This window comes from Zea mays, chromosome 10, assembly GCF_902167145.1.
Source record: "Zea mays cultivar B73 chromosome 10, Zm-B73-REFERENCE-NAM-5.0, whole genome shotgun sequence".
Classification (NCBI taxonomy): domain Eukaryota; kingdom Viridiplantae; phylum Streptophyta; class Magnoliopsida; order Poales; family Poaceae; genus Zea; species Zea mays.
This window is the reverse complement of record NC_050105.1, coordinates 107,302,799-107,316,419: the sequence shown is the minus strand read 5'-3', so window position 1 is coordinate 107,316,419 and position 13,621 is coordinate 107,302,799. Positions and strand designations below refer to the sequence as shown.

The following is a 13,621-nucleotide window of genomic DNA, read 5'->3' as shown; positions in this document are numbered from 1 at the left end:
AAACGGCCTCAAGTACTAAAGTTTAGTAAGAGTTTAGCAGATGCTAAACTTTAGCACTATATATGAAAACAAACAAGCCATCAATAAACACTTGATCTTGGTTACCGTTAACAAATCCCCTGCTTGTTCTAGTAGTACCTCCTAATACCTTTAATATTCTACAAACAATTTTGATCTAGTTGATCTAAGATTCGCTAAAACCCTCTTTGGGATGAATCAATCGGAGGGATGAATCAATCATTTCCCCACATGAGTGGGGTGACATTAGAAACACACTAATGGCAACACGTATAGAGAACCTTCAAACAAGGCTTCACTACCTTTTCAACACCTTGGTTGCAAAGCATATACCAAACATCAACAAGTGTTAGCCCTCCCTCTGCGTCGGTGCTATTTACCTAAAATCTGTTCACAAAAGAAAAGGTTTAGTAAAAAGTAGCAGACATGGAGCAGAAGAACTATGATCTATGACTGCTAAGACAACATTCTGAACAAGCAGATTCCTTATAACAAATATTCATGAATCATGCGCATTCTGGTTATTTAGGGATAGTTTGGGAAACCAATTTTCCTATGGCATTCCTATTTCCCTATGAAAAATAAACTAATTTCTCTTGAAAAATTTGAAATCCCTTGAAAAATAGGATTTCTAAACTAGCCCTTATAATGTGTTGGAAAAAACATACTTCAATTGTCTTCCCATTTGAAGTAGTTACAATATCACCAGGTCTCTTGCACGTGCCACACTAATAATATTTTCACAGACAACGACTATAAAATGAAACCGTGAGAAGGAAAAATCATAGAAATTCAATAGATAAACGAATATGGGTAAAACCTCTACATCTATATAGCTAGGCGGCCGTGAAAAATGAAGTACCTACACTCCGGGCGGCTTGATTTGCCATAAATCTTTAGCTGCACCAAATACGGCTAGAGCCTCCCATGTCAAATTCATCAGTTCGATGCTGCAGCCTGGCTCAGTCTTAATGTTGTAGCCGCCACTAGATTCATTGGCAAATCAAGCATAGGAAAATAAGAAAATGTTCCACCTACACGTCTACTTCTAATTTTTCATAAACCCACTAAATATGTCGCAGGTACTAAAAATCTGTCAAAACTTAAACCCTTTCCAACAATAACCAACTTTCTCTTGGCATTCTAAAGGATTGAAAAGGTGATCAGAGTGAGGTGAATAGGAGTTAATCAAATTCTGGTGCTTAAAATTGGAACTTGAGCACTTAACTTCATTTGAGATAAAGAAGTCGCTCAAACCAAAATCACATCAATAAATAAGTGATCCCATATTTTTAAATTGTTCCTAAGACTCACATGAGACCAACAAAATGAATGGAACACAAATTGGACACTAAAAAGTCCGAATCGACCCAAAATCACGTTGCTATCTAGGGCTGTTTTGAGCAGCTCGAAATTTAGTTTCGAATGCGAAACTAATCCAAACGGACTCCGATTGAGCTGAAATTTTACATACACCTCGACAAACGAGTTTTCAAGGTCTCCACAAATTTTGAGCTCAAATAGATTTGTAAATCAATCGCAGATCAGAAAACACAGACTAGACCGGGGTTTAGTTGGGGTTTTCAAAACGAGTTCAGATTGGATCACAACCACAACCAACTCAAACTAGATGATTGCAGTGGTCTAGAGAGTGATCTTTACCCCAAGTCAATCCCAAAACAATCCCCAACTCAAGAAATCAATAATTCTCACAAAATCCAAAGAGAGGGGTTGAGAGAGGAGAAACCGATTAAAAAATGCAGCGAGATCAATAAGACACGACCTAAACAAACTTTGTACTGTGGATGGTTACAGCCACCCTTCCTTTTAAAATCATGATTACATAGATGTGGAGTTCACAAGAACACCTATGAATCTCCGGACTAATAACTAGAACAACTTAGAAAAATGGAAAGTAGAGTTTTCTAACAAGTGCCTAATGATATAGCCAAAAAAGATGGTTGTTCACGGTAGCCCACCCATCTATTTATAAAGGGTTATTCCACTAGTCTAAACTACCCTTAGATACATATAGCTCATTCACTTAACCAGTGGTAAAATGGACCAACTCCTATGATTTTGATGTGACGGTCACGCGCTCCACACGAAGTTGCTTCGCCTCGACGCACCCTTCGCGATGCGCCACGTGCCGCCTCCGATTCTCGCTAGAACCATGCCACCGAGTTTTGAGGCCCAAACCCAGCATTTGGTAGTTTTGAGGCGCAACCACAGAAACCGTCGTGAATAGCGCACCGCATGTGCGTCCCCCACGTCCTAAACACGTGTCCCGCCAGTCCTTGACCGTGTCGGCGACACGATCTACTCTGCCACGTCCTCGCGCCCGAGCGTATTCTAAATGTCAGCCACCACGGCTAGTCACACAACTTCTCTAGTACCTCAGTCAAGTCCCGGTGCTCGTCCTTTACCGGTCCCGATCAATCGGCATTAACCTGCATGACTTTCACCTTCATCGTAGACCACCGTTCGTATGCTCCACACCTGCGCACCACAAGCCGACAGACATGGTTGCACAATATAAGCTCTCGTACTCTAGTTGGTCCAAGACTTACACCAAAGTACTACCCCGTTGACAATCACTCATCATCAACCCAAACCACAAGGGATAAGTCAACGTGTTCGTACAATCCCATCAGTGGGTTTGTAACACAAATGGATGAAGTGAGGAGAGTTAACAAATGGATGAAGTGAGGAGAGTTAGCAGAAGATGCAGCACTGTAGACTGACCAAATTCCCCCCGCGGGCGACGAAGAACATCACTGTAGGGCTGATTTGGTGACCGGGGATCCCGAGGGGAAGAAATCCTCTTGCTATTCAAAATTGAATTGCAAGGGGATTCCTCCCCCATGGATCCCCTAGGGATCCCTAATCACCAAATCAGCCCGTAGACTGACCAAATTCCCCGCGGGCTTGCGGCCAAACCTTTCACCGAGGCCGCACCCTCCCGTGCATGTCACTCCTGCCGGCGCCGGGCGTCCTATGGTAGAGACTCGCCGCTCAGCGCGGAGGAGCGGCAGCGGTTCGCTCCCGGCCGACGGAGCGCCGTCCGAGCCGGCATCCAGCTCCCCTGCAACCTCCCTCCCCCCGCGGTGCGTCCCTGATGCTTCCCCGCCTCAACTGGCTGACCATACTAGGTTTGCCTCCGACCTCTCAGGGTGCGCATGCGCCCCCCTTCAGAGCATTTCGCTGCGGCAGAGCCAGTGAAAACCCCGTCGCCCCGTCTCCTGTCTCGAATCTGGTGTATTGGCGATGGCATCTGTTGAACCTACTTGTGGCCTCTGTTTATTAACTGTTTCTTTTCAAATAATCTTTACTCAAAGGGCTAAACATTAAGTATTGAGTTAAGTCACGCTCAAGGAACTAGTTTGAGTTTTTTTTTACTTCCGGATGTAGCTACCCCTTTCTGTTATTTGGTTTAGGTTCATTAAGATCCAATAGGCACTAATCAGTTAAACGTCTAGCACTATTTTCTTGGCCTTATGCATATACTTGCGGTCTCAAACTCTCAATTGGATAAGGACGATGTGGAGTATATATCTGTATACTCTAAACAGGTATACAGTATGTACACTCTTATAAAGTAGGAGTATATGTGGGTACACACTTGGAAGGCAAGTAGTGTATCTGTATACTGATGAGTGGAATATGTGTATATACATAAGTAGAGCAAATATAACAGTAATAGTAAAGTATCACATGATACTCTCATTTGAAAAAATATTGCCCTGGATTCTGGATGATAAGATTTGAAAGAAGTATCTACTTCTGGTACTATAATGTGAAAAAGTATCAACTGATACCATAACATGAAAACAATTATCAAGTGATACTTAAATCTGAAAAATATCAGTTGTACCGTGATATTAAAAAAATTATCTAGTGATACTCTAGTCTGAAAAAAGTATCAGATGATACTCTCATTTGAAAAAAAACCCATGAAGTTGCAGGTGCTATTGCGTGTGTCTCGCGCTCTCCTGTTCTACTGCTGGGTACAAGACTACAAGTTTGTAGATTCAGGTGGAGAGTTTGGGTAATTGTGCTAAAAGGATCAGAGCAGGTATACACGTATACTATCGTTGAAGGGGTTTGGAAGGATTCAGAGGCAAAGGCAATTACCTAGTCACTGTTTACTTGCTGGGCAGCAAGATTGGCAATGGGCCGAGGACCCTGTACGGTTCATTGACGACTTGCCAGATGAACTACCAACTAGAACACAACATATATGAGAAAGCAGGGCAGTTTGTGACCCCCTTGACAGCGATGGGTCATGTGACGATCAACTTGATGAGGATGAAGACGAACTGAAGCACTAGTCTGTTGGAAATATCTGGATATCTATCAACATCCTATGTCCCAGCCTGGAACACCATATATTCTCTGTCAGGTTACACGTTTGTGACACACTAAGAGCGAGTGTGACTAGTCTAGGATGCAGGTGAGCAAGCCTCGAGCGTGGTTAATATAATGGAGTAGGTACATCAGGGAATATAAATGATTTTCCATATATATACCTAAGTTCAAATATTCAGCTATTCAAGGTTTAGTTTAAGCAATTCAAGGTTTTGTTTAGCCATTCAAGGTTTGTAGGAACAAACATTCAGCCATTCTTGGTTTTATTCAGTCATTTAAGGTTTTTACTTTGGCCATTCAATGTTTATTTTAGCCATGTAAGGTTTACTTCAGCCATTCCAGGTTTATTTTAGCCATTCAAGGTTTATTTTAGCCATTCAAGGTTTACTTCAGCCATTCCAGGTTTATTTCAGTCATTCCAGGTTTACTTCAACATACAACAGGAACAAATATTCAGCCATTCAACGGTTACTTTAGATATTACGGACTTCAGGGGCACGGGGGTTGGCGCGGTGGAGGAATTACTGGCGGAGGCACGACAAGTGAAGACATGATTAACGGGGCTTGGGCAAGCGGGCGTGCGAGCGGGGGCCTTGGTGCGGACGATGCATGGCCGAACGTGGGGCACGTGACTAGGGTAGCGCTATTCGTCACCCTATGTGATGATCACTCACCTTAAAATGTCTTAAGAAATGACTTATAAAAATCACGAATAAGTTAACATTTGTTAAGTCATTCCAGGGTTCATCACCTAAGGTGCTGAATAACACACACACACACATATAAAATAACACATTCATCAATTTTACTATTTTATTTAAAGTTACCGGCAATAGGTAGCACATCAGATGATTTTGTTGTGTTAAATTTAGTTCTTTCATAGTAGCGTTCACACAACTATTAATTTAGCATCTTTTCATGATTTTCTGGTTCCACCATAGGGAGAATAATGGCCTGGTTATCTCTAATGACAACACATTGAAGCAGACCGTGGAGGTAGAAAAACAGGGGAGGCAAGGTAAGGAGGTCTTAGTGGTTCATGAATTGGATGAGTCGAATGAGGATTCTGGGTCATTGGATGAGCCGCCGGGTTGGCTTCCTGACGGTTGGACTATGGAGGTTTGTCAAGAAGACAATGGCTCCATCTACAAGGTATGCATGCTTCCACATATGCCCTTGCATATGAACATATATGTCATGTGATGTTTCAAATGCTGACCATACATATGTTTGTGTAGATCTTATAAACCTGATTCTGGAGTTTATAGAACATTTATTTGTTAATATTTGTGAAAAAATTTGTTACTTGTTTTCTGCAGTACTACACTTCCCCAATGTCCGGATACATGTTCACATCAAAGATGGAGACATTGCATTATCTTTTCTCAGGGGTGGAAGAACGCATGTTGGAGTTGCAGGCAAGCGCCGAGGACAACGAGCTTCATGTTAGTCAATTCTTATTCAGTCATGCCATATTGTATGACACTGCTGATTAAACTGATGTGCTTTCCTGATTGTTGCATGCAGGAGTCACATACATGGCTTCCACGTGGGTGGGTGATTGAAGTCAGAGCCGGTGGGAAGAAAATGGACAAAATGTACAAGGTAGGTTGGAGATTTGTTGCACAATAACATCTAGGGATGCAAGGAGGCTTGTCCGTGAACCCACTAACAGCCTTAATTTTTGAAGTTCTCCGCGGAACCCACAAAAATCAAGCATATTTGCAGGTTCACGGATAAGCTCACCTGTGTGGGCCTTTCATTACATCCATATGGTGTGGTACTTTACTGCAACTATACATATTGGATATAAAAAATACAACAGTCTTCCAATAAGATGTAGCTGGCAAGACAAGATGTTCCCTTCTAAAAGCGAGTACAAAACCGAAAGAACAATTGGGGTAGGTATTGGCTGCAGGCACACACTGGCATGCTTGGTCAGGAGCCAAGGTGATGAAGCTTGATGTCACCTCAACCTTGGATGGTGGCTCATAGCATCCTCTGGTTTTACCAGATAGATGCAGAGGATACATGTCATGGAGGGTTAGGTGAGTGAGGCAATGCCACAGCTGTGGATGGAATGGAAGAAGATATCCAAAGAAAAAAAATAAAGCAGGAGTTCACTTGTGACTCTCTCAATGCTTATTATTTTCAGCTCAACATAAACCATGATATCAATCAACATTGTACACGTAGTTACCATATCAATGGAATTCTAGGGTTCAAGGGGATCATCTGCAGTTGTTTGAATGGTTGAAATAAATCTTCTCTTTTATAATTCAGGGTTGAATTTTATGTCTTTAAGAGTGGGTGTTGTTAGAATACAAGTGAATTGCCCATCTCTTCTATCAGCTTGAGCTTTTGGGTTGAATTGGTTGGATAAAAGATTGAAGTCTCGAGTTCGAATCTTGGTTAGCGCAATTAAATAAAATAATTGTTGCTTGCTTTTATTCCACGTCTGAGGCTTGAGAGAGCCTCGGCATCAGGAGTGTTAGAATACAAGTGAATTGCCATGACTTAATTTGTGTAGGGGCAGGAGGTATAAATCTTTGCTCGTTCAGAAGAAAGCTGTTAGGTTGAGAGTGAGGAGGAAGTTTTAGTTACATGGTGGATATGTTAGTTCCTTGGAGGAAATTGAAGTCACACAAACGTTAGATGAGATATGAGCATATGACATTTCTTTTTGTTTTGAAGCTTATGCCTTCTGCAGTTTTATGTTCACCTACCTACTGGGCAGCGATTCTTATCAAAAGCATGGTGGATATGTTAGTTCCTTGGAGGAAATTGAAGTCACACAAACGTTAGATGAGATATGAGCATATGACATTTCTTTTTGTTTTGAAGCTTATGCCTTCTGCAGTTTTATGTTCACCTACCTACTGGGCAGCGATTCTTATCAAAAGCAGAAGTATTGCACTTTGTTAATAAGGGCATGGTTTCTACATGTGATATGGATGTGCTGTGCGACACTAGCACTGATGATAATGTATGGCTCTTGCTGGAATTGTTCCTTCTGTTTTGAACTCTACAAGTTCGTAACTTTCTTCAGAACTAACCTTCAAGCTTATTTATAGATACTTGCTCATGTGGAATTCAATCCTGATGGTTTACCAGATGGATGGGTGAAAGAAACGATATCTAGAAAGTTCAATGATGGAATCAGAAAAGACCAGGTACATTAGCCTAGTGCATCTAACCGTTTATATCTAGTATGTTTGAAAAAGTTGCTTATTCCTTCATTATTCATCAGCAGCCCTAGTTTGATAAGATTTCTAACTTGATTATGCAGTACTATACCGATCCTGTTAGTCACCGTGTATTTCGCACGCTTAAGTCTGTATTGAGCTACCTTGGAACCGGAGAAATATCTAGGCATTCCTATTTACCAAGGAGAAATGTCATTGACATGTATTCATTTGATAAGTGTGCAGATCTGGTAATTCCTTTTTTCGCATTGTATTTGTCCTTGTCAGGTTGTGTAATTATCCTTCAGAGACCTTTAATTCTTAAAGCAAAATGATATTTTTTGGTTTTTGACAACTCTTGTTTCATACGCTCAGGCACTGTAGAGAATTAGATACAGTTTTCCTAGGTTCAGAAAACTAAATTTCAATTTGCTAGCCTACATTGCTTTTGATATACTATACTTAAAAGCTATGGCCTTTTTTGTGAAAAAAGCCCATAGCTTTCCTAAATCTACAATTTGCGTACTCTTAACAAAACAAAGCAGTGTTATGAATTATCTGTTTTATGAATGTATAGAATACAAATACAAATATACCAATGTATTTTGTTTTCTCCCAGAACTATTGTTTTAGCATAGGCCCTTTTGTCATCTTATGTCTACTAGCTAACCCCTCAATTCTAAATTATAAGATGTTTTGGATATTCTAGATACATTGATTTTCCTATGTATGTAGACATAGTGTACATCTAAATGCATAACAAAAACTACATATCTAGAAAAGCGAGAACATTTTATAATTTGGAATGGAGGGAGTACTACTTTCAAATGGTTCACTCAATTTGCTAAAAAAGGCAAGTTTCATTGGGTTTCTAAGTCATAAGTCCTATCATTATACTTGCTTGTGGAAGACAAATCTCAAAGTTGAACACTATTAACTTATTACTCCCTACATTCTAGGACATGCATTTTGTTAGGACAGCGCAATTAAATAAGATAATAGATTTAAAAAGTTGTCCATAAACTATACTTGTCATGTTCATCTACTAGTTACTATGGCATAGACTAGCAAGAGTGTTGTCTAAAAAGATTATATTTCATGCCTTTTATATATGTACCTTCTTGATAATCTCCAAGATATGATGTTCAACCTCTTCTTTCTGACAAATGATGCAATTTTTTTTCTTGTACCATCAGCCCAAAAGCATGGTGAAAAGATTGAAAGCAAAAGGACAAGCAAAGAAAAAATTCATGAGAGCACAGGTTTTAGACAAGGACTTATCTAATGGGCAGACTTCAAATCACTGTAAGTTCTAGTTATGGCAGGTTCACAAATTTAGGCCAATTTAACTTCTTCTAAGTAGTAGTAGTTGTAGGATAGTTCTTTCTTATGGCAGTTTTTATGTTTCTTTGTTTTCGTCCTCCGTAAGGAGGCTTGTATTGTAATGGTGATTGTTGGTCTATTTTGGACCGCTCTTCTTAATATAATAATGTGTAGCTCTCCTGCGCGTTCGAGAAAAAAACATCTCTATCTTTGACCAAGTTCTTACAAAAGTATATTAACATCTACAAGTTCAAATAAATTATCTATCAATCCTGGTAAAGGAGGAGGGTTGTGTTAGGCTTGCGAGCCAACATTAAACCTAGCCATTCTAAAGGAGGAGGGTTGTGTTAGGCTTCAGGCCAAGCCCGCACGAGGCGGCCATCTACCGGCAGGGCAATGGAGGAAATGCTCTGTTGGTGGGTGTCTACGTCGACGACTTGGTGATCACCGGGACCAAGGATGCGGAGGTGGCAACATTCAAGGAAGATATGATCACCTTCCAAATGAGTGATCTGGAGCATCACTCCTATCCGGGGATTGAGGTGAACTAGGGCGACTTCGGGATCACGCTTCGCTGGACCACCTACGCCAAGCACGTCGTTGGGCTGGCTGGGCTCACCGACTGCAACCTAGCTCTCACTCCGATGGAGAAGCTGAAGCTGAGTCGCGACATCACGATGAAGGAGGTGGACGCTACGCAGTACCGACATCTTGTGGAGAGCCTTCGCTACCTCGTCCATACACGACTGGATTGCATGGCAGTACAACATCTTGTGGGGAGATTTCGACTGCTCGGTTATCTCCTCGGCAGGGACACTGGAGTGGTGGAACTCAGGGTGGACAACCAATCCGCTTTGGCCCTGGCGAAGAACCTCATTTTCCATGAATAGAGGAGGCACATCCGAGTTAGGTACCACTTCATCCGAGACTGTCTGGCGGAAGGGAGCATCAAGACACGCTAAATCATCACCAACGACTAGCTTGCGAACCTGCTCACTAAGCCCCTTGGGAGGATCAAGTTCCTTAAGCTTTGCTCTAGGTCCGAGATGATCCAACTTTCCCCCTAGATGACGCACAAGACTTAGGGGGAGAATGATGGAATACGTCTTTGTGGTCCTTTTGTGGACATCTAGGACAACATCTTAGACTAGAGGACAACATCTAGGACATCATCTTAAACTAGAGGACATCTAGCACAACATCTTAGACTAGAGGACATCTAGGACATCTTAGACTAGAGGACAGTATTTTAGCATTTGCTTGGCTGCCTGGCCAGCTATAAATATGTAATCCCAACCCCTAAGGTTGGTATGACATTGTGTGTTGTGTGAGAAATAAACCAGAAAATTGACCCAACTCCTAATGTTATCCTTTTGATGAGAGTAAGAGTTTATATACTTCAACATCCTCAGTCGCATACAACCAAAGAGAAAGGCGCAAACGTGGAAATAAAGGGATGAAGGCACAAATTAAGCTTCTAACAGGATTTGAGCACGAGACCTCCGTCTTTGATATCATGTTAGAGTGGACGCACTAACCAGTTCAACACAAAAGTTTAAGTTGTTAGGAGAAGGTCAGTAATTCACTTATACACTTCAACACCCCCACTCACGTGCAGCCAGAGAGAAAGGAGCAACAGTGAAATAAAGGGGCAGAGGTACAAATAAAGCCTTTGCCAGAATTCGAACTCAAAACCTTTGGCATTTTTCTACCCTATACCTTCTCTTAGATTTTTAGATAATGGAAAATGTTCCGGCTTTCGGCCATTTCGATGAAAAGGTCTCAGACCAAAATTATTACATACATAGAACTCAATGAGATAACAAGATCATCTTAGCAAGAAAGACGAAACAGAAAAGGCCATCCACGTGACGCAAAAAAGTCCATTGCTCTTGATCCTAGATGATGGCAAACTTGAACTAACTCCTGCCTTTGCTCATCCATGCGCTGTAACTGAGCCCAGGATCGAAGCCAGTGTGTTTCCCTGAATAGAACCTCCAAGTAAGATTTTGGTTTCCTCTTGTCAAATACAGAGTCGTTCCTTGTGAGCCATATCGCCCAACAAAGAGCACTCGCTCCAGTTAATAACATTACTCCTGTGACCCCTATGTTGTACCCAATTATTGAATAAATGAGCACAGCTCGTATGTGGGGGTCTGGGGGATTCCAAAAACAATATGAACAGCACGCCATACCTTCTCTTAGATGATAGACCCAAAACCTTTGGCATTTTTCTGACCCTATACCTTCTCTTAGATGATAGACTGAGTTCCATTTTTCTAGCATTCAGTTTAATGGCATTTTGTTTTACAACTCCATACGATGTAATGATTTCTATATGCCATGTAGGTGAAGGTGCTATTGGGTTAACTCAATCTGACCCGGAAGGAGATAAGTTTGGATCTATGGAAGCGGCATGCGAAAAGGGGACCAGTTCAGAGACTATGAAACAGCGAATAGGGAGGCCAAAGAAAATCTTGAAGCAAACAAATGATAGCATTTCGGATCGTGACAAGGGTTCACATCAGGAGCACATCGAGGCCAAAGAGGAAGTTGATATCTGTGGTGGGAAAGACTTGACGCATTTGAAAACTCTGGAGCGTACCGAGGCTCAGAATAGCACAATGATAACCAAGGAAGTAAACAACAACGACACAGCAGAGAAAAACCTATCCAAGATAGAGGGAGACAACTCGGATCTGGTAACCGGCACGGGTTTGCACAAGCAAGAGAATAGCAGATTAACTGAAGTTAGTGAGAAGGCAACATTCTCCACAGGTTACAAATTTTACAAGAGGAGAAGTTGCAATAAGACATGAGGTTCAAGAAAAGCATAAAATTAGATCAAGTTATCTGGTGAGTTTTATGGGTCGCCGCCCAAAAGTTGTATCATACTTCTTCAGGGAACAAATGGAACCAAAGTTGATCTGGTGTGTCCAGGTTTTCATTTTTTTCGTTTTGTTTATTCCCTTCTGCATGCTTCTGCTTCTAGTTGATGTGGAGGGTGTCTAGTGGAAGTAATCTGTTTGATTCTTGTATCATAGGAATTAATACTGGTTGTAGAGAGCAGGATTTAACACTTGACAGCAGGAGCATCAAAGGAATCAAATTTAAGAAGCTTTCGTTAACCTGAGGGCTGAGACATAAATGCCGTCAATACGGACATAAATGCCGTCAATGAGCATATTTTCTTTCTTCATTATCTGCTCCAGAGTTCAGGTGAAAGAAAATAAATAGTAAACAAGGTATTGTTAAACCATCACATTCAGAGATTAAGTGCTGACGATAGTGACCCAGCAACACGTGCCTTTGAAAAGGAGGTGATTCTAGATTGCATGCTGTACGAACTTAAGGTGCCCAGTGCACTTCCCTGCCCGAATTTTTTTTTTGTATTTTAGCCATTTTTTGGAAAAAAATTCAGGTTTAGACCTTAAAAAATTTTAATGTCAGTTTTGGACCCTTTGCTCGGCGTCATAGCCTATGGCGCCGAGTTAACACAGCTCGGCGTCATAGGCTGGCGCCGAGGTACGTGCTGCGTTGGCACAACCCGGACGAGTGTCGTCGACGTGGCACTGAGCTTGGCGCCACAGATCTTGGCGCCGAGCTCGGTTGTGTTATCAACATTTTTGCTGGAGACATAAGCACAAAGTCCATCTAGCTTAGTTGGTAGAGCATAAGGCTTCTAACCTTGTGGGCGTAGGTTCTCAAGCCCCACAGTTTGCATTTTGATTTGTTTTTTTGTTTATGTCGCTGGTGTATCTGTCCAAATTTATTTCTCACCTAGATTTTTTATCTTTATCACTACTCATTTTTTTAAATCATCTTCATTGGATTCTGATGATTCTCCTGGCAGGTCAGTAGTCCAGAATACAGGCACTTTGTTATACTATCAAGGAACGTTCTTGCGGCTTCTGTAGCAATCAACTCAACTGTGAGCAGTTGTAAGGTATTTGGCTGATATTTACCGTGTTAATCTATACACATTTTCTGGGCTGGGCATCCCTAGCATACTCACTGGTCTTTTTTGCAGGAGCCAGGCTATTTTGCTTTTCATATCCTAACTGACGCTCAGAACTTCTATGCCATGAAACACTGGTTTGCCAGGAATTCGTATAAAAATGCAGCTATCTGTGTCATAAACTACGAAGCAATTATTTTGGAGAAACTTCCAAAGTATACTATCCGGCAGCTGTATTTGCCAGAGGAGTTCCGTGTTCTCATTAGGAGCATTAAGCGGCCTACTGAAAACACAAGAATGAAATACCTGTCACTGTTCAGCCCCTCACATTTCGTTATTCCAGAAATATTCAAGTATCTAAACCTTGACGCATCCACAACGTTGGAATATATATGTACTCATATTCGGATTATAGAATACAGGCTTATCTGTAGAAAATTAATATAAAAATAACAAATTTGATGTTTGTGTACTGATGCTAACACAGGAATATGGGAATAGTTTTTTTTTCATGTGCTTTTATATAAAATCAAACTGGTGAGACTACAAAATTCATGTATTAATTTATATAATAACCTTGCATTCCAAATAGGCCATCGTATAAGATAGTCAATTCCATAGGAGTTTTAAAAAAATTAATACGTAAGATTCAATAATTTATTCCAGAGACTCTTAGAAACCTCTGGCAGCAAAAGCCCCAAGACAAAAAATATACCTAATGAGTTATTTAAAAAAAGAGTAGTGACAAAGATAAAAAAAATTTAGGTGA

General features: G+C 41.1%; 1 protein-coding gene across 14 annotated transcripts; it reads left to right on the top strand.

The window, feature by feature from the left end:
• Positions 1-2,745: 2,745 nt before the first annotated feature.
• On the top strand, positions 2,746-13,364 carry mbd113 (methyl binding domain 113). Of its 14 annotated transcripts, XM_020545245.3 has the most exons (12): positions 2,995-3,170; positions 5,328-5,538; positions 5,706-5,831; positions 5,914-5,991; positions 7,247-7,372; positions 7,461-7,559; positions 7,676-7,822; positions 8,768-8,876; positions 11,244-11,750; positions 11,939-12,139; positions 12,748-12,840; positions 12,925-13,364. In XM_020545245.3, exons 1-9 carry the CDS (start codon positions 3,016-3,018, stop codon positions 11,711-11,713), a joined length of 1,521 nt encoding a protein of 506 aa, XP_020400834.1. In that variant the 5' UTR covers positions 2,995-3,015; the 3' UTR covers positions 11,714-11,750; positions 11,939-12,139; positions 12,748-12,840; positions 12,925-13,364. The 14 variants fall into 14 exon arrangements, with proteins under 14 accessions (XP_035819111.1, XP_035819110.1, XP_008662320.1 ...); XM_035963218.1 differs by lacking the exon at positions 11,939-12,139 and having other exon boundaries at positions 2,746-3,125; positions 12,753-12,840; XM_035963217.1 differs by lacking the exon at positions 11,939-12,139 and having other exon boundaries at positions 2,746-3,125.
• Positions 13,365-13,621: the final 257 nt, after the last annotated feature.